This window comes from Ranitomeya variabilis, chromosome 5 (assembly GCF_051348905.1).
Source record: "Ranitomeya variabilis isolate aRanVar5 chromosome 5, aRanVar5.hap1, whole genome shotgun sequence".
In the NCBI taxonomy this organism is placed as follows: domain Eukaryota; kingdom Metazoa; phylum Chordata; class Amphibia; order Anura; family Dendrobatidae; genus Ranitomeya; species Ranitomeya variabilis.
In genome coordinates this window covers 547,531,043-547,558,895 of record NC_135236.1, presented here as the reverse complement: position 1 = coordinate 547,558,895, position 27,853 = coordinate 547,531,043, and the positions used below count along the sequence as shown (strand labels likewise).

The window sequence follows — 27,853 nt, the reverse complement described above, 5'->3', positions numbered from 1 at the left end:
CCAATAAGTTAACAAACACTTTTATTGTAATGCTCCGAAAGAATTTATTGCAAAAGAACCAACCGCAAGCACAATAATTGATTATCAGAATAATAATTTTCTGCAGATATGATTTTTCACCCCATCAGAAATTTATGCAAATTTAAAGATTTAGAAACTTTATAGAAAGAAATCTCTCTTATGACATGACTTTGTCATAGTGATGTGAAGGACCTGCAAAAAATAAGAAGCCATAGTTAGTGGGTAAATCATGCTACAGACTATGTACTGTACATGTATGTGTGAACATTATCCTTCTTAACTGGAATCTGTCAGTAGGACCAACTCTCCCAAGCCGTCTATATGGGCATGTAGGTCATAGGAAGCTGAATCAAATGATACCTTGATATCTGCAATCCGATGACTGGTTCTTGAGAAATCAACGTGCTTATTATATGCTAATGAGCTGAATAGATCTCTGTGCTAGATTGCAGACAAGAAAAACATGGATTTCTTGGGAACCCTTTTTCATACTGCAGATATATCTACAGATGACTTAGGAGGGTGGATCCTACTAACAGATTCCCTTTAGACATGCAATAGCCTCCTACAGTAGGTATCACTGGTGTCCAGTCATGTTCCTCAACTACAAAAATCCTCCTCATACTATTTAAAGGGAACTTGTCATGAGATTCATGCTGCCTGAACCACGGACAGCATGAACAAGACACTGACTGGAAGTCCGCAGCCGGCTATGTATTACTGTGGTGTTTCAGAGAAAATACACTTTGTGAATCCAGCTGGAAACTGCTTCTTCCTACACTGACTCTGACAGATTTTTCCTTATAAACACACATACTTCTCCGTGACTATACATACACTACCTGTGACTCAACTGGAACAGGGCAGATTTAGTCATACGAGACACATAAATCCCACCTGGCTTTTGCAAAATATTTGTTTTCTGAAACACTGCAACGCTTCAGAGTAGAACATACGGTACCTAGCTGCGATCACACAGATTCATGCTGCCCTAGACCATAGGCCATGTCAGGTCCTCCAGGATCTGCCCTCAGGTGCCCTCACCTCAGACCTACTGCTCAACGCTCAGTCTCTCTATTCCGTCTCTTGACTACACTTGTCCGTGCTCAATTCTAATATTAGCAAGGTCGATCCTGAGTCGACCTCTTAAAGGTAAGAATGTTGTATTTTTATTTAACCCATAAAACGCATGATACAACAGCACCTCCGAAGGCAGTTTCTCCTGGTCTCCATCTTTATGGAAAGCAATGCTAATGGAGAACAGTGGATTACTATTATCCATGGCAGATATTACCAGGGGTACAGCAGGGTAACAAGCAATAAGGTAAACTGCAAATACTATGAAGCATTTTGTAACAGACATGAGAGCAAAATACACAAATTTATTTAAATCTTTTTATTTGTTGCTTTTTACTAAAATATGATCTTTATAGGACTATAAAGTGGGTTTCCATTTTGTTTGTGAGAAGAAAAGAACATCAGCAAATGCTATAAAAACACTATTTATCTTTTCTATCCTATAGCCTAGTACCAAGTGTCCACTGCAGTCAACCACCTTGGGGCCCACATACCATACAACTGGCATAATGCTGGTCATGATTCCAGCACAGTTTGGTAAATGACAGCTGGTCACTTGCTGGTTGCTTCTGAACAAAGACCTGGTGGACCGCCAGGGAATGAGCTCTGGATTGGTAAGTGAATGGAGAGATGAATAGGGTTTTTTGAAAATGTTGCTGCCAATTTACTTTTTTTCATGAACTTGATAACGACTTTTGTTATTTTTAGATAGAATTTAATATCATTCAATGGTTTGATAAAAAATTGTTAAATCGAAAATGTTTAAATGTTTCATTTTTATATATTCAGATCTTATGTTAAGAAATTTCCTAGACATTGGTTTTAGAAATCTATTGCAAGTATTAGGAACTGCCCCCCGAGGAAGCCGAGGGCGAAACGCGCGTCGGGGCGCATGTGGGCACCTATGGAGAAGGATATGGGTAAGATTTGCTGATAGAAACACTGGTTCTATGGATATAAGGGGGTCTCTTGCTATACGGTTTGACCGATTTTGATTTGAGGAATGAGTATTTCCCTATATTGTTGTATTAGCAGGTGGTTTACAATTTCTTGAGGATACTATGCACTGGCACTTTACTTTTAAAAGAATTGTTATCCTGACCCCTATCCTTTCATCTTTCTACCCATGATCCCTGTGTGGTGCTATAATTCATTGTATGGGTGGACCTGTTCCTTATTTTCAAATTGCTCTGTTAATGATAACTGGATAAAAATTGAACCTTCACTGTTGTTACATGTAATTTATGGTAATTTTTTATGGTAATATAATAAAACTATTTGCAATTTTATTTCTTTTGTGTGATCATACGCTTCATAATTATGGTTTGGAAATATTAGGAACAATTGTAAAATAACAAAACATCACCCAATTGACCGTAAGGCATGCACATGCTTTGGAACAATGACTAATGCCACTGCCATGTGCCTTCAGATCAGAGATGCTTCTTCTGAATGGATCTTTCCAACTGGATAGAAACATTTTCAGATGTCACTAAAGAGATGTTACAGATTACAAGTTAGCTAAGCATCAGCGCTCAATGTCAAGCAGCAGATGCAAAGGTAAGTGTAATTCTGGGTATATAAAAAGATCTAACCTGTGAGCACTAGATTATTATGCAATGAAAAGCTCTAAAAATCAGACATGTTCATCTTTGAAAAACAGACAACTTAGAGATGTTCTTATTTACATGCCGAAGTACAGTATATGTGTAGGACTCAAATATCTGGCATATGAATCATTCATTGTAGTAAGGCACTCTGGTCAAATCCAATAAAGTGCAAATAAAAATACTTTAAAAAAGATTAGAATAAAAAACAACTAAAATGTCATATACAACCCTCTAATAGAGATTGGCCAGTTAAGCCAGTAACTATGCAGACTGGTAAGGATGATGTTCTCCTATAGAACCATATTAATGCCCTATCCTAGTATAAAATCAATAAAAAATATAGATAAAGGAAGTCATGACCCTGTTGTGCATATATCCATTTTATATGGTGGGAATGATCAGTAAGTGCTGGCTAAAGCGATAAGTAATGATATCATTTAATGAAGTTTGGTAACTCGTTATCCAAGCTACACTGACGGTATAGCTGCACCATCTATCACTTTATCCAGCACTTGGCGACATTGATCATGCTCACCATATAACTATGCACAGCAGGGTCATGAGTCCCTTCATCTATATTTTGTTATTGATTTTCTCATGATATATGATGTCCCTGACCTATCTGATGCATGGACAAGGGAAACACATTGGTACGCCTGAAATGTGCTGGAATAGCGGTCCATGCTCTGCTAGAGATTAGTATACAACTTTTTAATTGTTCTTTATTAAAAGCTAAGCTTTACCTTTTTTCTCTTTTATTACATTTGATCTCAGTGCCTTACTGGCATTGGTTAGTACATTCATCGCATGGTCTTATAAACTGTGTGTATCTGATAGGAAACTTTAAACTAGTTTTGTAAATATTGGAAGTAAATAGATATAGCTACATATTTTGTTACCTTTGTTTAGCGTCCCAGAATACTTAAGATACCTCCGACACTTCCTAGGACACCTATTAGCACTGCGGTAACAGGTTTGAGTATACCACCAACAATACCCAGAGCAATTCCAAGAAGGGTACCGGACTGGAAGCTTATAATAGCTGAAAGGTCAAGATGCAGAACAGAGCAAATTGAAGGCAGACCTCCTACAATACCCTGGAAAAAAGATTGGTCAACAATTAGTATTTTGAGATCAAGGATACCGTACAAATATAATCTCTGGTTTAATAATTATTGCAATATTAAACGAGCTTTCTTATCACTTGTCCATCCCATCTCTTTACTATGAGAGTTGCCATGGCAATTTGCCACTGATCCGGTTTCTGAGACCCAGCTACTCATGTAAGGGGCTATTTATCTCTGCTACCATTGTTGTTGTGGGGTGTATGTCATGTTGCTTTACAGTGTTGGGGCCCTGGATTCAAATCCCACCAATGACAAAATCTGCAAGAAGTTTCAATGTTCTCTCTCTATTTGTGTGGGTTTCCTAACACACTCAAAAATTGTTCCTATAGGGAATTTAGAATGTGAGCTTCAATGGGGACAGCGATCTGGGTTTCCAACTGTTCCGAAATTCCAAGACAGTCTGTAAAAATTGGCCATTTTTTGCCCTGTTCGTAAAATAAAATGAAAGTGTCTGTGATTTTTTAAGCAGAATAAACTTCTACAGATTATTCTAACTGTAATTCTCATAATTTACAGTTTACAATGAATGCAGCTCATGTATCATATCAGAATTATCAGAATTATGGGCTGTAGGCCTAGCTCACTTATAGTCATGAAGATTTATTATGGTTCCAATGTGTCCCTAAAATTATTGTATGCCCATGATTTTTAGCCTTTTAGAGAAAATAAAAAAAGTCAAGTTGGCAATCCTGACAGTGATGATGGTGGGTAAAGTGCTGTGGAATTAATGGGACTTTGTCAGGGAGCAGAATAAATGAATGAAGTATTGTATGGTAGCTGTTATGATGAATGGATGTCCATGAACTACACAGATGGCCCAAGTCTCAGAGCAGAGTATTTATTATTATTATTCATTTTTATAGCGCCATTTATTCCATGGCGCTTTACATGTGAAATACGGGGCAAATATAGACAAATACATTAAACATGAGGAAAAACAAGGCACACGGGTACATAAGGAGGGAGGACCCTGCCCGCGAGGGCTCACAGTCTACAGGAGATGGGTGAGGATACACTAGGAGAGGGTAGAGCTGGTTGTGCGGCGGTTCAGTAGGAAGGAGTACAGTGCCTTTGGAAAGTATTCGGCCCCCAGAACTTTTCAACCTTTTCCCACATATCGTGCTTCAAACATAAAGATACCAAATGTAAATTTTTGGTGAAGAATCAACAACAAGTGGAACACAATTGTGAAGTTGAACAAAATCTATTGGTTATTTTAAATTTTTGTGGAAATTCAAAAACTGAAAAGTGGGGCGTGCAATATTATTCGGCCCCTTTAACTTAATACTTTATTGCACCAACTTTTGCTGCGATTATAGCTGCAAGTCGCTTGGGGTATGTCTCTATCAGTTTTGTACATCGAGAGACTGAAATTCTTGTCCATTTTTCCTTGGCAAACAGCTCGAGCTCAGTGAGGCTTGTTGGAGATTGTTTGTGAACCTCAGTTTTCCTCTCTCTCCACAGATTCTCGATTTGATTGAGGTCTGGACTTTGACTTGGCCATTCTCACACCTGGATACGTTTATTTGTGAACCATTCCATTGTAGATTTTGCTTTATGTTTGGGGTCATTGTCTTGTTGGAAGACAAATCTCCATCCTAGTCTCAGGTCTTTTGCAGAATCCAACAGGTTTTCTTCAAGAATGGTCCTGTATTTGACTCCATCCATGTTCCCATCAATTTTAACCATCTTCCCTGTCCCTGCTGAAGAAAAGCAGGTCCAAACCATGATGCTGCCACCACCATGTTTGACAGTGGGGATGGTGTGTTCAGGGTGATGAGCTGCGTTGCCTTTACGCCAAACATATACCTTGGCATTGTTGCCAAAAGGTTCAATTTTGGTTTCATCTGACAAGAGCACCTTCTTCCACATGTTTGGTGTGTCTCCCAGGTGGCTTGTTGCAAACTTTAAACAACACTTTTTATGGATATATTTGAGAAATGACTTTCTTTTTGCCACTCTTCCATAAAGGCCAGATTTGTGCAGTGTACGACTGATTGTTGTCCTATGGGCAGACTGTCCCAACTCAGCTGTAGATCCCTGCAGTTCATCCAGAGTGATCATGGGCCTCTTGGCTGCATCTCTGATCAGTCTTCTCCTTGTTTGAGATGAAAGTTTAGAGGGAAGGCCGGGTCTTGGTAGATTTGCAGTGGCATGATACTCCTTCCATTTCAATATGATTGTTTGCACAGTGCTCCTTGGGATGTGTAAAGTTTTGGAAATCATTTTGTATCCAAATCCGACTTTAAACTTCTCCACAACAGTATCACGGACCTGCCTGTTGTGTTCCTTGGTCTTCATGATGCTCTCTGTGCTTCAAACAGAACCCTGAGGCTATCACAGAGCAGGTGCATTTATACGGAGACTTGATTACACACAGGTGGATTATATTTATCATCATTAGGCATTTAGGACAACATTGGATTATTCAGAGATCCACAATGAACTTCTGGAGTTTGCTGCACTGAAAGTAAAAGGCCGAATAATATTGCACGCCCCACTTTTCAGTTATACAAAAATTTTAAAAAAACAATATATTTCATTCAGCTTCACAATTGTGTTCCACTTGTTGTTGATTCTTCACTAAAAATTTACATTTGGTATCTTTATGTTTGAAGCATGATATGTGGGAAAAGGATGAAAAGTTCCATGGGGCCGAATACTTTCGGCACTGTATGTGGAAGGAGAAGGAGAGCTGAAGAAGTCCAGCTTATGCGGCATTATAATAACGATTCCTTTAGTCGCCAGCTTTACTACTTGGTGTATTTTTATAAATAAATACAATGAAATAAAATAAGTATAGACTGTCGGCCTGTTAAGGGTTCTCTGCTCTGGCCTATAAAGAGAAGTTATCAGAGAACTGTCCTTAGCTGATGTCCACAGGAGATTGTTCGGCATTTGTATTGGGGTTTACCTCTGATATTACAATATCTTTAACCCCTTAATGGCGTGTTCTACATTGTAATAATTCATAGGTTTGCTCTGTTTACAAGTAACACAATTGCTGCTCCAGTTTTTCCTCTATGGTTGTGATCTCTGCACCACAGCCGAGCTCAGTGATGGGGGCACTGGACTCAATTTTAGAGACCACATATTGTACCCATTTATAAAGAGCAAAAATGAGGCTGCAAAGGTTAATAATGTATGAGAAAAGTGCTATGAGTGTGCCTGAAATATACCTACTTTATTATTATTTACTAAATCTGTGCATTTGTGCATTAATATACTCACCTACCGCCGCCTTCTCCGGGATCCAGCGCTGTTCCGCTCTGCTCACTCCATGCTCTGTGTGAGCTCGATATCTCTATTACAATATGAGCCTATGGATCTGATGCTTCATAGACTCACATTGGAAAAGCCACTTCTGGGTCACGCTGAGCACAGTGTGACCCCGGGGGTCTGAAGAGCGGTGACATCCCTGAGATGTGGAGCGGAACAGCAGCTAGATCCCGGAGAAGGCAGCGGTAGGTGATTATATTACCACGCACAGATTACACTACATGCACATGTACACGGAGTTAGTGAAACCAAATCTTCATGGGAGGGCTTTTATATATGTTATATGGACTGAAATATGCTGCTGATTAGTTGAAGTCTAAGTCCGGAGACCCCAGTCCATGGCTCAAATAATGCTCTGCAGTGTTCAGCGCTCAGATCCTGCATGACGGCATGCACAGAGCAGTGAAAGTGAGCTATCAGGGGGCTCGGACACTGGACCCCCTTCAATCAGCAACACATTTGCAGTGGTTTTCTCAAGTTAATAGTACTGAGCAGTGTTTGAAAGCATGTACTACTCGACTAGGAGACAGGGAACCACAGATACATGGCAGAGAGACCGGCAAACTAGACAACAAGATGTAAACTATAGAATTAATAACCCCTCCATTTCTGAGAACTCAGGGTAAAGTGCAGTTTCCTGAGATTTGCTATTTAAACAGGTTATCCAATGCTTTTACATTGATGCCCTATTGATGCCCTTGATGCCCTATACTTAGGATAGGGCATCACTGTCTGATCATCGTGGGCAACTACACGTTCGCCTCCTATTCAATTCAATGGGAGGCAGATGTGCAATAAAAGCTCCGTCCACTAGTAGTAGATGACCAAGCTCTGCAAGTAGGCACTTCTGGTTGGCTGCTGCTGACGCTGGCACCGATAATAGCTGTGGACAGGGCATCTATGTAAAAGTAGTGGACAACCTCTTTAATGATGAGATTGTGGGGGCCCGTCTTTATTTGATGGAGACCCCTTGACTGGCCAGCCGGGTCTTGTTAATTTACCCACCCCCCCAGTTGTCTTCGGTGTGGGGTGTGGAAAGGGTACAAGGAGTATTCCCTCCTTCGTTGCAGTTAGTTGCATGGGGCAGCATCACTTCCGGGGTGGGGATTGTAGCTACTTTCCATTAGTGGGATATAAAAAGGGTGCCTGAGCTGTTTTGGCCTCTTTGAGCTGCGTGTCATCAAGCTGCCCATCCTCCCTCCCAGTGTTTTGGTTATTCAGATGGTTACTTGGTGGTGATTGTGGCTTATGTTATGTGGAAAAAGTTAGTGAAAAGTTGCAGCATTTGGCGGAAGAGCAAAAAGGGCAACATGTGCCGGGAGTCCGGTGGCATATCCCCTCAACTTCCGGTGGTTAATTGAGAGAGAGCTGCGACCTTACCCCTCCAAAAAAGAAGGGTTTGTTATGAAGAAGAGAGTGGTTTTATGTTGTTACTCTCCAATAAATGTATAAGTTGAATATGAGACTGTTTCATTATTTGCGTTGAAGAAAACTGGGGAGGGGTATTATGGTCCAGGCAGTCAATCCTTTTAAGTCTGTACAACATATAGAAAATAATTTCAAATGATAGGTACCCGGTAGAGTGAAAGGGGTTGTCCACTACTCAGATAACCCTTTCTGAATCCCTATGTGTCTACCCAGTAAAATAATAACACTTCTATTCCCCTCTGGTGTCGGCATTGTCTCTCCTGGAGATCATGTGATATTAACATTTCACACAATACACAAGGCTAGTCAGCGCTGGCTTCACTCTCCCCACCTTTAGATTAATAACACACATGTCTTCTGGCTGTTTGACAGTCGCAAATTACACAGGGACTGCCTAACAAACGAAAAACAGGCAATCTCTGCATGTGTTGCTGCCGCCTAACAAACGGGCAATCCCTCATGTGTTGCCACTGCCTAACAAATGGGCATTGCCTGCATGTGTTGCCGCTGCCTAACAAAAGGGCAATCCCTCATGTGTTGCCGCTGCCTAACAAATGGGCAATCCATGTGCAGCTCCCCAGAGTCCTGGTCGTTGCAGTACTGTGGCTCCGCCACTAAGGGGAGCCATGGTACGTCTGATGGCACTGAAGGAGTTCATCTGACCAGGTATCACAGACACCAATACATTTCACAGTCGGGCCTCCAGGGGGAGCTAAGGGTTCTATTCATTAGGCCACTCCTCACATACTGGTAAAACTGGGGGTCAGGCAGGAAGTTAGAAGAGAAAGCTGACTGGGTTGGAACCAGGCAACATCTTGTGGCAGAGGGTGTTGCAGGGGAAGATTCGGTAGGGTCTCTGTCAGGTTTGGGACCCTGATGGAGGCCTGGCAATAAGGAAGAAGGTTACGGGACCGTGCCTGTGCAGTATAGCGGCGGTGCCCTAAGAAAGGATAAGAAGCTAGATAGATTGTGCTGAGTGAGAAACGAGATAAAAGCAAATAGGAGAATTCCAGTAGGAGTCGTGCCTTAAGACCGAGGCAACATCCTACTGAGGCGCACAACCGGTGGCCGGAATGCCGAGGAAGTATTTATACATCTAGCTTCAAGCAATACTTCAAACCAACGGCAGAACAGTCAGTCATAGGCGGGCTGTCTCACACCAATCACCTAAGAAGACATAGGGGGCAACCTGTGGAGAGGGGCGACTCTAGGGTCCCGGAAGAGCTCCGAGCCTACCCGTCATACGGGTGCTGTCCCAACCATAACACCGGGAGGGACGGAGGATTAGCAGAACATCATCTAATCGAGTTGTGAGGGAAAATCAGAAACAGACACAACAGTTGTGGGGTACTTTCCGTAAGCACAGCAGGGAAGGACCACAACACACAGCGCTAGCAGGAAGGCACAGATTTCCACCTTCAAAGAGAACTCTGGAGATGCCATTGGACCGGCCGGACTTGCGCAGCCTGGTTATCTGGATTCCAGACTGAGGACCCAAAGATCTTCAGTAAAGAGGTAAAGAGACTGCAACCTGGTGTCCTCGTTATTTACTGCGGCCGGCACTTCACAACTACACCATCATTCACCACTCTTCCACCGGACATCCCCCACTGACTGGCAGGGCCACGGACTGGGCCTAGCCACCGTGACCACAAACCCCCAGAACAGAGACTCTGAGGCCCGGTATCGGGTACCCCTCGGCCCTGCGGCAGTGGGGGCGCCGCAACTTGGCATCACAAACAGGATCTACTTAAGCCTGAAGAATCGGGTCATGTGTGCCTTGGAACTGTGATTTATCATGCTTGGACTGTAACTTATTGCAAAGACTGTGCTTTATTGAGAGAACTGTGTGTTGCCACTTGCCGCCAGAAGTTTCCCCCAAAACCGCCGCCATTGCAGCGCTGAGAAGAAGCGCAGGAGAAGAAGAGGGGCGTGGAGTGGGCGTAGACAAGCTGGAGAGCGCGAAAGACAATGGCCGCCCAGTCTAAATATTTCTGCACTGTGAGGACGTGTCAGTCAGCAGCAGAGATCTGCCTCCTAATCCTCAATGGAGGGCGGAGACAGAGAAAACGGAACCGCCCACGAAGGAGAGAGCGGGAAAAAGACCAGGAAGTGACCCACGTGGAGGACGCCATGGCCAGCAGCTCTGAGACCGAAAGTGGGGTTGAAGCGGACATCTCCCCCGACTACCCGGATGAGCGCAGCAGCCAGTTCTCCGTGGACAGAACCGAACTCCTGCAGGTCGAGATGGAGAGCTTGCTCGACCAGCTCCTTCAGCTGCATGTGAAGGCCCAGGCTCCGTGCCAGGTGGCGCCGGACAGCAGTCTCCCAGCATCAGATCTTATACTGCTGCCGAGGTCCTCGCTGACACCGCCAGAGGAACCCGTCGCGGAGGAGGAGCCTGCATCGGCTGGTGAGTCTGTCGACCCTGTCCTGCCGGCCGAGGGCTTGCTAGTAGGCCCCGTAGCGGCACCCCCTCTCCCTGGGACCCATAGACTTCAGCGCCTGTTGCCATGGGAGGAGCCCACGGGTATGGAACACCGCTTGAAGGCCCCGATTCCACCCACCGCTCTGCTGTGTGAAGTCCGTGCAGAGCGCACAGTGTGCCGCTGGGTGAACCCAGGATCCAACCTTATGGGGTTCCCCGGGGTGAAGACCCAGGAGGGCGAGATGGTACAGGCCCCAAGCTGGGAAGAATACCAGGTCCAGCTAGAGCAGCAATGGGAGGAGAAACAGAAAGAATACCAGGCCGGGCTAGAGGCCTACCACCAAAAAGACCTGGCGGTCAAGGACCGGGCCCGCAAGGACCCCACCGCTCACCAGGCCCCGCGCAGGCAGGGCACCGTTGTCACCTTCAGGCTCCGCGGAGGTTGGGGCTTCATCAAGGAACCGGGCCTGTATGCGGAAGTGTTCGTTAACCGGAGGGATGTAGAGTCTCACTTGAGGGAGGGTCACCCGGACCGGGACCTCCACCCAGGGGATGCAGTTACCTACACCCGGCACTTTGGAGAGAAGGGATGGTTCGCCTTGAATGTCCACAGGAAAAAGCTGGTGGAACCCCCGACTAAGGTGCCAGAGAAGATCTCTCCCGTGGCCAAGATGCCCCCTTGTGGTCGGCCCACGATCACCACTGAGACCACCATGGTCACCCCAACGGGCACGACCGTGAAGACCACGACGTGCCGCATTATGACCTCCACCGCTGCCGTGGCCACGCAGGTGCCTCCTCAGGTGACCCGCGTGTCTGCTGCTCCAGAACTGAAGACTGTGGGTACACAGACCCCCAGCTGGGATAACAGACCCCCCTATGCAGTACCGGGCGGTTCGCAATACCCAAAGGGGTTGCCTCCACCGGTGCTGCCCCCTGAATGGTTTAAATAAACGTTTTAGTATGCTGACATGTATATAGTTCATTTAACTGTTTGCTTTCCTGATTTTGCTGCTAAACCTGTCTAGGGTTAACTCTTAAAGGGATCCCTTTGTTGACCCGGGATCCCTACTGCTTTTTGGTTATTTTCTATTTTCTTCTACGTTATCAAGAACTGCCGCAATCATGAACAGTGCATGATACAAACTGCTTGTAAATAGTTTGCACCTTCTTAAAGGTGCTCCCTACTGGTTTTACTTAAAGAAGGACTCTTTGCGAAGATACCGCACCGGAGCCTTTGCTGAGTATGGACTGGTAGCTTGAGAAGATGTGCTACCTCATAAAGACTTGGTCCTCTCTTAAAGGGGACATTCACTTGTTGCATTTAAAGAATGGTATTGCTTTAAGACAGATAAATAGCAATAATGCCTTGATAAAAGAAAGTGATGATGATGCTTACATGTAAAAGTTATATGTAGAAAATCAGTTTATTGTAAAGAAATGTTGACCATGTTGCTAGAAGGCTGAGGACAGAAAGCGGACCCGTACAGGGTTAGTCAGTGAGTCCTCTTAGGAGCCATACAGGGATGGCTCAGTGATTTCAAACTGAAAGTAATGTTATGTTCTATACTGTGTATAGTAGTTGAAAAGGCAGTAGGCCCGGGCTGAACGGGGCGGTCCTGTATAGAAAGGAGAGGCAGAAGGTCTGGTGCCGTTAGGACAGGCGGTCCTGCAGACTTAAAGTAGGAGAATAAAAGAGAAAAGTTAATCAGTATTATAATGTTTTTATAAGTAAGTCTTTAGTGGATAGGAAGTGTACGTCCTTAAAGACAATGTTAACTTATTATTCAAAAAGTTTGCACTAAGTAGAATACCCGGTTGGGTAACAGGAGTTATTTATGGCCTGTAATTTATAATGTTTAACCATGTTTGTAACGTTCAAGTGTCCTCACCTCCCATAAAGGGAAGCTCTGTTTAAGCTTACTTATTGTTATTGCATTTTCAAAATTGTATGTCTTTTTGCTACCTGTATTGTTGTTTTCTTCCCAGTCCCGGAGTACTGGATTTAACCGGGGGGGAGTGCAGCGCCCCAGAGTCCTGGTCGTTGCAGTACTGTGGCTCCGCCACTAAGGGGAGCCATGGTACGTCTGATGGCACTGAAGGAGTTCATCTGACCAGGTATCACAGACACCAATACATTTCACAGTCGGGCCTCCAGGGGGAGCTAAGGGTTCTATTCATTAGGCCACTCCTCACATACTGGTAAAACTGGGGGTCAGGCAGGAAGTTAGAAGAGAAAGCTGACTGGGTTGGAACCAGGCAACACCTTGTGGCAGAGGGTGTTGCAGGGGAAGATTCGGTAGGGTCTCTGTCAGGTTTGGGACCCTGATGGAGGCCTGGCAATAAGGAAGAAGGTTACGGGACCGTGCCTGCGCAGTATAGCGGCGGTGCCCTAAGAAAGGATAAGAAGCGAGATAGATTGTGCTGAGTGAGAAACGAGATCAAAGCAAATAGGAGAATTCCAGTAGGAGTCGTGGTGTAAGACCGAGGCAACATCCTACTGAGGCGCACAACCGGTGGCCGGAACGCCGAGGAAGTATTTATACATCTAGCTTCAAGCAATACTTCAAACCAACGGCAGGACAGTCAGTTATAGGCGGGCTGTCTCACACCAATCACCTAAGACGACATAGGGGGCAACCTGTGGAGAGGGACGACTCTAGGGTCCCGGAAGAGCTCCGAGCCTACCCGTCATACGGGTGCCGTCCCAACCATAACACCGGGAGGGACGGAGGATTAGCAGAACATCATCTAATCGAGTTGTGAGGGAACATCAGAAACAGACACAACAGTTGTGGGGTACTTTCCGTAAGCACAGCAGGGAAGGACCACAACACACAGCGCTAGCAGGAAGGCACAGATTTCCACCTGTAAAGAGAACTCTGGAGGTGCCATTGGACCGGCCGGACTTGCGCAGCCTGGTTATCTGGATTCCGGACTTAGGACCCAGAGATCTTCAGTAAAGAGGTAAAGAGACTGCAACCTGGTGTCCTCGTTATTTACTGCGGCCGGCACTTCACAACTACACCATCATTCACCACTCTTCCACCGGACGTCCCCCACTGACTAGCAGGGCCACGGACCGGGCCTAGCCACCGTGACCACAAACCCCCAGAACAGAGACTCTGAGGCCCGGTATCGGGTACCCCTCGGCCCTGCGGCAGTGGGGGCGCCGCACATGCATGTTTTGCCGCCGCCTAACAAACGGGCAATCCCTCATGTGTTGCGGCTGTCTAACAAACGGTCAGTCCCTTATGTGTTGGGGCTGCCTAACAAACGAGTAATCCCTCATGTGTTGCCGCTGCCCAACAAATGGGCAATCCCTGCATGTGTTGCTGCTGTCTAACAAACGGGCAATCCCTCATGTGTTGCAGCTGTCTAACAAACGGTCAATCCCTCATGTGTTGCCGCTGCCTAACAAATGGGCCGGGCAATCCCTCATGCTTTGCCGCTGCCTAACAAACGGGCAATCCCTCATGTGTTGCCGCTTCCTAACAAACAGGCAATCCCTCATGTGTTGCCGCTTGCTAACAAACAGGCAATCCCTCATGTGTTGCCAGTGCCTAACAAACGGGCAATCCCTGCATGTGTCGCCACTGCCTAACAAACGGGCAATCCCTGCATGTGTTGCCGCTGTCTAACAAATGGGCAATCCCTCATGTGTTGTCCCTGTCTAACAAATGGTCAATCCCTCATGTTGTTGCCGCTGTCTAACAAACGTGAAATCTCTCATATGTTGCCGCTGTCTAACAATTGGTCAATCCTTCATGTGTTGCCGCTGTCTAACAATTGGTCAATCCTTCATGTGTTGCGGCTGTTTAACAAATGGTCAATCCCTACATGTGTTGCGGCTGTTTAACAAATGGGCAATCCCTGTAAGTGTTGCCGCTGTGTAACAGCCGGAGACATGCAGCCGAGGGGATTCGAATATATTTTTCGAGTACTCTGATGATACTCGGTTAGCACACGAGGAACCTCGGATAACACCTTATCTGAGCACATTCGCTAATCACTAGAACGTAAACCAGTTTTCTGGCTTAGACTAAAGGAGATTTATTGCCTGTAGTCGGCCTCTTGTCTCTAACTAAGCCCCATCCACTGTTTAGAAAGGTACTAAGGCTTATCTACAACAGAAATCACAAAACATTTTTCTCAGTTATCTCTTGTGGTAAATATGTGAATTTTTTATTTAAGAAAATGGACATAGAAAGAAGGGTACATTTGCCACCCCTGTGAGTAGGCGCATAACACACATAGGAATCCATAAGTAAATACCACTTACCAAAGCTCCAATTAGTGTATTCAATAGGACACTCAGAACACAATTTAGTTTTGCCAAGATTCCTTCCTGCAGATTTTGAGAAATGTAAAATAATGGGATAGATTTACAAATACTGTGTATTTCTTAGTCATCTTACAGAAGCACTTTCATGAATATTTTTTCTCTAAATGTATGTATATGTGCATGTAGTGTAGTGTGAGTGTATTCATATACTCACCTAGCTCTGCTTTCTGCGTGATCCAGCGCTCTTCCACTCCGCTTCTCAGTGATGTCACCGCACTTCAGACTCTCCGGATCACGCTACGATCTATGTGTGAGGTGGAAATCTCTTACAGTGAAAGGACTATGGAGATTCATTCTGACGCTCCATAGATTTACATTGTAAAAATAACACTATGGGGCCAGGGTGAGCACAATGTGATGTGGAGGTTCTGCAGAGCGGTGACGTCACTCAGTAGCGGAGCAGAGCGCTGCTGGATCCTGGACAAAGCAGCAGTAGGTGAGAATATTATTACACTCTCACTACACTACATGAACAGATTTAGGCAAAGCGCCAGAATTGGAGTCTCTCAACGATTCTTCACTTCTGGGGTGGCTGCGAGCTGGTATTTTTAGACTGGGAAGTGCCCAATAACTATGGACTTTCCCTGCCTGAAAATATCAGCTTTCAGCTGTCTGCTTTACCTTTGCTGGTTTAAAAAACTAGGGGGCCGCACGTCATTTTTTTCCAATTATTTATTTATTAGATTAATAGATGTACAGAAAGCTACACATTCAGGGCACAACTTATATATGTGACAGATATCTATTTATCTATTTATTACCTACCTATCTACCTACCTGGATGGTACACACATACACACAGATGTCACACAGGTAACTCACAGATACACATGTACACATGGACGCACAACAGAAAAACACAGATGGTAAAAAGGGACCATCTAACACATACATGTAAGGGGGGCCTTAGACTGATTTCTGGCTGTTTTCATTAGAAAATTTTCCCCATGTGTTAATTCTATGTAATTTACATTTCCTAGGTAGAAATATCATTTTTAGCACAAATTCCCCTTACTGCTCACCTATTCAGCCCCCCACCTGCTCGCAGTTCGCTGCCCGCCATCCAGGCTTGTTCTTTCTGTAGTTGTGCGCCTAGTCTCCGTCCTCTTCACTATGGGCCAGGACTTCCGGCCCGTTATAAGGTCACAGCGCACGTCGTGATATCATGGTATTGTAACCTTATGACGTGCAGTGACTTCCAAGGCCTGATGGTGACTAGTCCTGGCCTTAGGTGAAGAGGCCAGAGATGTGCAGCATGGTAGTGGAGAGGAGAGGGCAGCATGTAGCAAGCACAGGGGCAGCCGGAGAACAGTGAGGCATTATTAGTTTTCTTTCCGTCTTTGTTTTTTTTTTTTACAAATTGCCTAAATGGCTCACCAAAATGGCGGCCAGACATATTTTGTGATTTGCGGATCGAATCTCAAGGTGTTCGCACTCGTGTGGAGCCATGATTTTCAACTATAAATGGATTGATCCGCTCATGTCTAACTAACTATATAAAATGTGTCTGCCTCTATACATATACAGTTTGCTTGTGCTCAGTGCTATTCTCTTGTCTTTTGACCCTACTTGTCTTGGAATGAACTGTCCATAGCTGTAGCTTACCACACAGAAGAGAAAATGTGTCAGACAGAGCTGAATATCCAGTCTCAAAAGCCCATCTATATCGCCTGCCTGAAAGGTAAAGGGTGATTTACTATATTATAATTTAGTCAGCCATTTTCATTATTAGAAAGTAATGTAATCATGCATTAACCCATTACACCAGCCCTGCTGGATTCCCTAGCAGGTACCTGAGGCTATAAGCAGCAGCAGATGACATGTCAGGGAGGAACTTGGACCATCTCAGCTCCTGTAGACACGGCAGCCAATCGGTAGTCACAGAACACAGCCCTGCCGTAATGCAGCGGAGCTATACATTTACCACCAAGCATTGAATAAAACACAGGTAACAGAACCTATATTCCTACACAACAGGAGTCACCTGATAGCAGCTCTCCCTTATAGCGACTGGGGGGAGACCTAAGCAGAAAACTGCTTTAACCCCTTCACTTTCTTTGATGTACATGTACGTCAAAAGTCACGTCCCTTCAATGTCGAGTCTGTACCTTTCCCAAAATAGTATGCCTGATTTTATCAGCCATCTTGTGCCTTTACCAGTGCTGAAGACCCCGTGCTTGTCATGGTGATACCCTCATGAAAGCAAGATTGTGGCTGGAGCTCATAGGAGATTATGATTTCAGTGTAGCAGTGCTGGTGCTCTGCTATGTCTGGTACAATCGATTGGACGATCGCAGCTTCAAGTCCCCTAAAAGGACTATTAAATACAATGAAAAGTTTAAAAAATGTTTTTCATCTCTTTCCCACCCACCCCAATAAAAATGCACATATTTGGTATCGCTGCACTTGTAAAAATCCGATATATTAAATAAATTAATCTGACCACTAAACAGCTTAACAAGAAAAAAATCGAAATGGCAGAATTATATTTTCTTGGCCGCCAAAACATCAAAATAAAATGCAGTAAGAGGCTATAAAAATGTTGTGTCTACCCCAAAATGGTGCCAGAAAAAACTGCAGCTCATGGCTCAAAAAATAATCCATCTCCGAGCCCCAGATCCTGAAAACTGAAAGTGTTACAGGTCTTGGAATAAAGCGACAGAAGCAAACTTCTAAAATAAATAAAATTACAAACTTTTTTCACCAATTAAATAAAGAAAAACGACGTTTGGTATCTGCGTAATCGTACTGATCTGGAGAATCACATTGTCAGGTCAGTTTTACCAAATAGTGAGCATGGTAAATACAAAACCCAAAAAACAATTGTGACATTGCACTTTTTTTTCAATTTTAGCACACTTTGAATATTTTCCCACTTTCTCGTCCATAATATGATAAAATGAATGATGTCGGTCAAAAGTACAACATGTCCCATGTAAGGCAATGACCGGTGTCATATGCGAGGGTCGCTATGTATCCCCCAGGATGTGCTTAGAAGCATATTAGATCCGCTGGAGTGCCCTGTGCTCACAGCAGGCTTGCCTGTGAGACACAGGGAAGAATAAAAGTGAGTGTAATTACCACCCATACGCGTATATGCGCGTTTTGGATTGGCTGGTTTGCATTTAAATAGACTCCCTTTTCCCTCCCTACCACACACCCCCGGAAGAAGAATTCGTTTGAAACGCGCGTTGGGGATTCAGCAGGTCTCATGCAGCCTCCACCTTGGTAAATTTTATTAGGAGATTAACCACACTAGCCATGTTAATATTTCATCATTAGAGTATTATAGCCATTCTTATTTTGCATTACAGCATACGTTACGATAGTAACAATATAGCAAGTTTGCGCACACTCTGTCTAATGATTGATACGTTACCATAGTAACTATATAGTTAATCTGCGCACACTTTGTTCAATGATTGATATCACATGTTCTATGACATAGATTTATTTGGGCACACTCTGCTTAAATGATTGATATATGTGGCATTTTTCCACTCATATGCTCTATGGTTTAGATTTATCTCCTTTTAATAATTTTCCAGCCAATATAAGATTTATCAATTGTATGTTATGACATTAGGCATTATGTGGGGGTTTGCTTGAGCCCTGTCCATTATGATCGGAGGCATTTTTATATTTTTGATTGGTGTTGCACCAATACTGGGTTTTACTATTGTATCAATAAAGGTTGTTTATTTTGAACTATACATTCTGGTGGTTTGTCTAATTTCATTGGCAGGCCTTATGTACTCATACTGAAAGACTTGTTTGCTTATTTGTCCGGTTCGTGAGTATGCTCTGAAATAAACAAGACTTTGTTTGAACTTTATATGGGTCACTGCCTATTCGCTGCATAGCAAGGACATCGCTACATCACACCCACAAAACCTAAGCCCTGGCATGGCTATGTGGATGGAAAAATAAAAAAAAAGTCATGTCTCTTAGAAGAAGGGCAGGAAAAATCCTGAAAAGAAAAAAAACATATAATTGCCTTGTTGTGAAGGTGTTCGCGGGAATCTGTCACCAAGCTCTTGCCACTTATTCTGAGAGCAGTATAATGTACAGACAGAGACCCTGATTCCAGCAAGGTATCACTTACGGGGCTGCTAAGTGTACTTTTCATAAAATCCCTTTTATCATTTCTTTTTTTTTAATTTGAAAAGTCACTAATTTTATGTTACTATAAATTCTATATAATATTAATGACGTAAGCACAGTATTTTGGGGGAGTGTATTTGTAGTGTTTTGGGAGGCAGTGGCATTTTCTATATTGCAGACTACTCTGTATATTGTGATTTTTCTTCTATCATTTTTTTCTAAAAGTTTACATAAAGGGCATCAAAATCACCAGAAAAATTCATGTAATTAAAAAAAAGCTTCAAAAAATAATATGTATTTTTATTTGTGATTTAAAATGGTAAAAAGGTAATGCAGTAGGAGTCCAGTGGGTAACTTAGAAGGAGCCTGTTTTTTTTACAGAAATATCTCAAATTTGTACAATTTGGGACAAACCTTCAATTTTTATTCACCAAAAATCCAATAATGATAGTATGAAAAAGAAGATTATTTCCTGTTTATAGTAAAACCTTTCCATTTCAATCCTTATATATCCAGAAGACATACAACTTGTGGGATTATTTTTATGCTTATTGCTATATAAAATATTGATGTAAAACTGAAAGTTTGAGAAAAAACTTGATGAACCAAATCTTTGTGCCGCTGTTTAGCGCAGAATGTCTGTAGGATTATGTTACCCAGTGACAAGAAATCTGGGGTCCTGTATGTAATAGGGTTTTCTTGTGGGAAGGGATTATACAGGATGGAAGGCGCATTCTCAGGATCCCAATATCACTGATATTTCGCACCAGAGCAGAAGTGGTTGGAGCACAGAATCCCATACACGTCTCTCTGCAAAATGCAGGAGGGAATCACGTGTACAACGATCGCTCAGCAGCAGCCGCTGTGTTTTCTTCTGGCAATGGTGTGTTAGTGACGTTATACTATACATGTGTATGTTGTGTCATATTCGCTTTCCAATTCAATCAATATCCAAGAACCTTCCTTCTCATCAAATATCTCGCTAGCACTTCTAATATATTTGCTTCTCCACATAGTAAATTATTCCTGTAACAATAGAGCTTTTCCCCAGTGTCGTCGTCATTTCCCTTTATTTGTGATTTGTTCTTTTTAACTCTCTTGCTACAAAGCATATATCATGTAACTTACAATCTATGATCTATGACCTTCTGATCTGACTTTATATATGATACTGTATGTAGATTCCCCATTTTTTGTAGGTTGTTACTTACCAAGATTAGGGCACAGTAATCAGATGGGATTCCCTAAAGAAAGAAAAAAGAAAGTACGGTAATTCCACGTATTCCTATCCTTGACAAATATTTTCTTAAGCTACTTTCACACTTGCGTTTTTCAGCTTCCGTCACAATCCGTCGTTTTTTGAGAATGCAGGATCCTGCATTTCCCCATAGACTTGAATTAGCAACTGATTGTGATGGACGGCCATCCGTCGTGTCCTTCGTGCACTGGATGCGTCATGTTTTGGTGGACCGTCGGCACGAAAAAACGTTCAATGTAATGTTTTTTTGTACGTCGGATCCGCCATTTCCTACTGCGCATGCGCTGCCGGAACTCCGCCCCCTCCTCCCTGGGACTTGGAATGGGCAGCGGATGCACTGATAAACTGCATCCGCTGCCCACGTTGTGCCGAATTTGCACAACGTCCGTCGGTACGTCACGTCGACGCTTTGCGACGGCCGCATACCGACGCCAGTGTGAAAGTAGCCTAACGCTGTATATATAGATTTTCAGGCTCTCCCGCAGTTATCAGAGGTGTTTCAGCTCCCAGAACAGTCCCTAACATGCACTAATGTTACTAACTGGCTGTTTACAAAAAAACCCTGTTTGGGAGAGAAGAACAGACAAATCGCAGGGCCCTAAGTGCGTAAACACAATATTATAGTCTTTAAAGGGTGCACAATTTTATGCACTCACCTGATAAAAGACTGAAATGGCTTTAGATTATGTATCCTCAAAATTCCCTCTGAGATACTTTTCAATATACAGGGCTTGCAGCTTGCCTCGGGTGGATCCAAGTGAAAGAGCCAGAGTAAGGCTCACACAGGATGAGTAATTCAAGAAAAGCACATCCAGCCCATGAATGGCTGCGCTTCCCAGGACTCACATTCAAAGATGATATTTCATATTTTTTTATTTCAAAACTTTTATCCCAGCCTGAAAAACTTGATTTGGGGTGTGGACCAAGTTCAGGAAAACACCCACTGATTGATTCCTAAGCCCTGAGGAAGAAAACAGTTGTTTTCGAAACGCGTTGGTTTTTTCTGGTCCTTACTGCGATCCGTACCTAACTTTGCAGTCACGTGGGGCGGTCACCTGATTCACACATCACACAGGTCCTGCATGCACCGCTTACACCGTTCGCACGTTGCGGCGCCGCCGGCCCCAGACAGTGCATCCCCGCCCCATGCTGGACTCCGATACTCGGAGTAGCTGCCACCGGCCGGAGCCGGGATTACAACTTTTGAAGACTTCTGCTGTGTCATCCAGCCTTTCCGAAAAACTTCCAGAGAAGTGACAGATGATCTATTCCTATTCCCTAAGGTACTGATTATGACTTGTTTTTAGCTTATCGTGTGTGTCACCAGCACACTTTGAGATTATTGTGTTCACAGCAACAGACTGCCACCCACAGCCCTTTGTTTAGATAGGGTATATGAACCTACTTTGTGCCCTAAAAATTATTTATCACTGGACCACGTACACCGTGGGAGGCAGCCATATTGACCTACCGAAATCTTTTATATGCTCTTTTCTGATCACTACTTAAGTGGTTTGGGGTTTACCAGCGCAAATTTTTTATATAGATAGAATATAATAGATACATGGGTATTTTTCTAAATGGAACTTGTTGTCTTCTCCAACTTTTCCCCAAGAATTTGATTTGCGCTAAATACATTTGTCTGGACTAGCAATACAGAAAAGCCTCTAATTGCCCATAGAACAGATTTCTAACACTCCGATGTCTCCTAGGTGTGTAGTGAACCTGTTTGAGCTCTGTAATGAAAACATTTTAAAATTTCCGAGTTATGGAGATTTTGCATTAAAATACTAATCTACATGAGCACTGAAAATAGTACACCATAATCCCTATGCCTACACCTCACTGACATAAGATGGCGCTCCATGGCTTGCCCCCATCTGTTACACCAGATGTGACAGCCTCCCTTATTGGCTGCGCTATATCATCTGACTTGACAGCTGAGCATTGTGGGAAAGCCTGCCCTTCTGGGCTTAACGCCATTAGCCCGCTTCACCAGTGTGTGAAATGGCACAGGGCATGTTTTATTTTTTAGCCAATCCTGTTAGGATCTGTGAACTTCAGGACATTTTCCTTGAAGTCTGTTTACTCCACATTAATGAGTGGGCTGCACGGTGGCTCAGTGGTTAGCATTGTTGCTTTGTAGAGTTGGGGTGAAATCCCACCAAAGACCACATCTGCAGAGAGTTTGTATGTTCTCTCCCTGTTTGCGTGGGTTTTCTCCATAAGTGCTTGGGTTTTCTATGTAAGTAAGCATAATCAATAAATGAATAGCTATTTGCTGCATAGTGAACTGATCTGGACTTATTGTTAATCATGGCCTTACTTCAGCTGCATTATCAGGCAGAGCCACAATGGTAAGGACCAGAGATCAGTGAATTCATTAGAATGGAAATTAATTCTCCTTGAGTCTTACATAAAAATTATTTTCTTCAGAATACAGAATATTTTTTGTAATTTGCTCCATGCAAATTCAGCAAAATAAAGGCAGCGGACATTTTGCTGAGCAGTAGAAAGCCAGAGACATGGTAGAACAAATAACTGACCCTGAATTACAGAGAGATACAGTAGAATCTACTGTTTAAAGGGGGTATCCGGGACTTTACAAAAAAAAGTACCTAAGCACCAACAGGCAGATTATTGCAACTTCCAGTTGTGCCCAGCACTGTTCTTCCCTGGCACAGAGCAGACACAGGCCGCCCCTGCCACAGATTCAGAAGCCTCTAATGACGTCACGTCTACAGAGCGGAGGCTTCTTTTCCGCTCCACTCTGTTGATGGGAGGTACTTGTGAGGTCATTCTGATTGACAGCCGGATCCCCGCTGCCTAACTGGGGGAGCCTGCTGTCAATCAAAATGAAAGTCCCGCCCTGTCACATCAGCAGAGGCAGCTCAGTCTCCAGCAGGAGCGGTCTGTGACAGCATCGTGCACAACAGGCAGTAAGCTGCAATTACCTGCCTCTTAGTGCTTAGGTACATGTTTGGTTTTGGTGTAGTCCCGGATACCCCCTTTAATGCTTCCCTACCCCTCCATACTAGGAACATCTTCTGCAGTAGAAGCAATGGTGGGCTTCTGTAAAATAGGGTGACAAGCTAGATTTACAGTATTTATTCTACTAGTATACATATGACGGGGTGTTATTAATGTTTATCATATTTGACATTATCATTGTAAGGATTAAATCATTCGATCTAAATGTAATAACAAAATCATTCACCTTGGTAAGGTTTAGAAAAATACTATGAATAACATAACATAAGCAGGAAGAAACTTACTGAAATTTGCAGAAGATATTGCAGTGAACAACCAAGCTGATAGGCCAAACATTGCTGGAAAGAAAAAGTGTTGATGTAATGAGTAAGTAAACTTTTGTAATAGAACATGGGACATGAGTTACGTTTCAAGAATAGGTTATTACAGGGTGTCACTGGGAGGTGTTATATGAGAGAATAATAATACTCTGAATTTTATTTTCCTTTTAATCTAATGTTATTAACCATTCATGTGCTGTCCAAATTTTAATATTTTTTAAAATGTTTAAATTGTTTCTTGTTAGATGTCAAAATGACATTCCTTGACATCACTTCTATAAAAAAAGAATAAAAAATATATAATGTCAGACAAATACCAGTTCAAAGATTATTTCGCTTAGTATGCATCGGGCCTGTGTGTTCCATTCAAGGCCAACAAGTATCTGTAAAAAAAGAAAGATTTGTCTTAATTATATTGTGGCACAAGTAGACAATCTGTGCGGTAAGTGAACCCGTCACCTTGGAAAACGTTATTTACCTACGGATATAGGCCCTGATTCATCAAAGCTTTTGCACCAGAATTATGGAGTCAAAAGTCATACAGTTTGGTATAACTCAAGGCTGCGCTAAAATGTTGCTACTTTTGACGTTCTCGTGCCATTTTTCGCCCAGGTCCGATAAATGAATGACGTGTGTTGACATTCGCTATGACACCAATCTTCCTCCGGCAGGGACTTGGGTAAGATTTATGGCGAAGATCACTCAGACTTGGACGTCAATTGTCCAATGGTCCTGATTCATAAGGAGGCTTGCACCTCTTAATGAATCAGGGGCGTCTGACTCCACAAGGCCCCCTCATCAAGGGAGCTGCCGGATTTCAGTCATATAGGCATGCCCGGAGCGGTTACATTCCCCGCTCACTATACTGTGAGGCTGTAAGCGCGGCCCGGCACTTTCACTGACAGCTCCCGGTGCAGAGATACAATGGAGAAACTAGTGGCAATGGTGACATTTCTTATGTACATTTCCACCAGAAAACCTTGCTTCTCACTTGTTATATCCTTTATGACTGATTGATATTGGTATTTTCATGAATAATAGCCAGACAAATTACCTTCTAAATGTTTTCATAGATTTATTATTATACTGAATATATTTGTAGAAAAATTTACCTGAAGTTCCTCATATTTGGTCGTAATTGTGTAAGTGGAACGAACAAGAGCGTCAACATTGACTTTCTGAAAAACAATTCACAAGTAGACAGCGAGTCAGCAAATATCAGTAAGGAAAACATCATGTCTGCTATGTCTACATAACCATAAATAGATTTACACTAACACCGTGTACATCCAGAGCCCTGTCATGGGCGTATTTGTGGCAAGCTGCAATTTCTGCACTTCTGTGATAACAGTTATTCACTGAGGATTCAAGATGGCCGTCTTTATAAGGACTATTGTAATGTTGAGACCTTCCCTTTAAACTGTGATAACAATAACCTTAAAGGGGCTTTCAGGTTTAGAAAACCCATAGTAAATAACCTGGTTGGTCATTCTGATTAAATACAGGGGACCCTTCATATTCTCCCCCTCCATAACCTCACTTCTCCACCATCTTCAGCATATTCCCAACCTCCCCACAATCCTATTCCACCATAGCATACACCATGGCTACCCTCCAGCATCTACACATCACCTCACAGTCCCCTTCTTTCCGGCCTGCTGGCACTTGTACAAAAACAAAATTTGAAGCCACACTAGTCATTATGTTTGTGGCACAGCTATCTAGAGAGCGTCCCATTGAATTATTACAATCCCCCCAAAAAGAAGATTATGGCATTACAAAGGGAAAGGCCCATGTATTTGTATTCACACCCATACACACACAACAGCTTTCCACATTGGATGCTGCAGTCGCCTTTCTAATCTAAGACGTTCTTGATGATATAGGGCATCGGGGCCGGCACTGAGGTAATGCCACCTGAATTTATGCCAACTGTAGTAGGACATCACAATGTCACTGGGATGTGTTGTATCTGTGACCCTATTGTATCGCTCACTAACAGGACTGTTTATTCATGATACTGTACAATAGAAAGAACAGATCCCAGTTGTAGAAGTCAGTCTATAGCGGCCTCTTACTTGGAAGGTAAGCGTCGGGTTTCCATTACCGGTGTCTGTGAAAAAAAGAAAAAGGTGGAATCAATAGTAACAATAACAAGAGCAGAAATATTTTGGATTATTCATAGATTTAAGAAACATTTGAACGTTCACATTAATCTCAATATGACAAAACCCCGATATCTAAAATCACAGAAGGACACAAAAGTCAATACAGTTATCATCGCCTCACTTCTGAGTGGCCATTCTGTATGGAGTCAATCATGCCTGTGTTACTAATTCAACCTGGGATGTATTTATTGCAATTTGTGGGAAACGTTTATAGGACGTAACCTGCCACCTTGTGAGAGCAAAGAGTTACAAAAATGTTTCCCTCCTATGAAGTCCAAATAAGCGTAGTCACTAAGGGGTTAAGAGGGCAGGTCTGGTTATACCTAATACATACAGATAAACAGCTACATTATTTTGTGATGTCTTAATGGATTTTCTGAATGTGATTTTCACTATAAAATATGGATCATTTTATTATTACAGCCAAACCCTATTAACCCTTGATATACTATAAACCGACTGCCTAGAAATAAGGTGGAAATTCTATGTGATATTTCAGTATCTTTTTCTTTATCAGATACATTAGACAGTGATAATCTGTGATGTTTTATCATTCACTCACTGATGGAGTTTATTCATTTTACCAATATGTTGTCTTAAATTAGATTTTCTATAATCCTCTATATAAAGAGAGAGTTGGTATCATACCCCACATTTTTTATGTTAATATTGGGACTTTTGACCAACCAGCGTTCAGTCTATTTTCTTTCCTGTAGAACATTAGGCACAGCAGCAACTAATATTAAAGGCAATATGTCACCAAGATTTTGCCATCTAATCTGAGAGCAGTTTAATGCACAGAGAGAGACGCTGGGTCCAGTGATGTGTCTCTTACTGGGCTGCTTGCTGTAGTTTTGGTAAAATCACTGTTTCAGCAGCAGGACATTATAATTAGAAGAATAGTAAACCTGCAGCCATGAAGTCTTCCATACTCATGAGCTCTGTATAACCCCATCTCCACAACTGATGGGCAGCCTTCTGCCTATGCAGAGTGTACACAGAAAGCTGTCAATCAGAGGTGTGAGTGGGGTTATAGAGAGCTCTGCATTCAGAGAACTGGAACTGCAACAGATAACAGAGCAATTTTGTCAAAAGTACAGCACATAGCCCAATAAGTGATACATTGCTGGATTTAGGGTCCCTTTCCCTACATCATGTTGATCTAAGACAGAGTAGCAATAACCTGGTGAAATAATGAAATAAAATATTATGGAAATCAAGATATTTAATTAATAACATTTTTCGATGTAGGGTGACAAATATAATAGCTTACCAATAAAGCTGGCAAGGGCCACGCAAAGGAAGATGACGGCAATTTTCATGATGCGAGTAAAGTTGCTTAGCTCTTAACTTCAATGGAAAGTAAAAGCTGGGATGAACTGTACCATCATGTGCCGCTCTTATATACATCCAGGACGATGCTGCAGGGTGATCTTGTCATTTTTCCTTATTTGCTGATTGGCACAATATAAAATATCGTCATTGTGCCATTTATTACACGGATGTAGATCCTGCTATTGATTCTAAAAAATATTTCTCTGTAATTAATTTGTTTGCTTTTATTCTTCTACACGCTGCAATATCATGCAAAGATTTTCTAAATGTATAATTAAAAACAAATTACTTACCCATTATTTTCTATTTTAACTATGGTATAGAGTATAGACAATGAAATGCCCAGCAGTTTGGTGGGAGAC

The 27,853-nt window shown here is 42.9% G+C and overlaps 1 protein-coding gene across 1 annotated transcript; it reads right to left on the bottom strand.

The window, feature by feature from the left end:
- Nucleotides 1-19: 19 nt before the first annotated feature.
- On the bottom strand, nucleotides 20-27,561 carry LOC143776464 (uncharacterized). The gene is made up of 10 exons (XM_077265879.1): nucleotides 27,430-27,561; nucleotides 26,067-26,101; nucleotides 25,101-25,166; nucleotides 24,306-24,371; nucleotides 23,953-24,006; nucleotides 20,631-20,663; nucleotides 16,921-16,989; nucleotides 15,253-15,318; nucleotides 3,608-3,805; nucleotides 20-213 (listed from the first exon to the last, which is right to left on the bottom strand). The coding sequence occupies exons 1-9, from the start codon at nucleotides 27,476-27,478 to the stop codon at nucleotides 3,614-3,616; spliced, it is 630 nt and encodes a 209-aa protein (XP_077121994.1). The 5' UTR covers nucleotides 27,479-27,561; the 3' UTR covers nucleotides 20-213; nucleotides 3,608-3,613.
- Between the last annotated feature and the right edge of the window lie 292 nt (nucleotides 27,562-27,853).

Excerpts from the sequence above, each read along its gene's own strand:
- LOC143776464 (XM_077265879.1), bottom strand. The coding sequence starts at position 27,478 with ATGAAAATTGCCGTCATCTTCCTTTGCGTGGCCCTTGCCAGCTTTATT. Across the intron at positions 24,372-25,100 it reads CCAAATATGAGGAACTTCAG|ATACTTGTTGGCCTTGAATG; the intron begins GTAAATTTTTCT and ends CTTTTTTTACAG. Across the intron at positions 3,806-15,252 it reads ATACACTAATTGGAGCTTTG|GGTATTGTAGGAGGTCTGCC; the intron begins GTAAGTGGTATT and ends TCTTTTTTCCAG.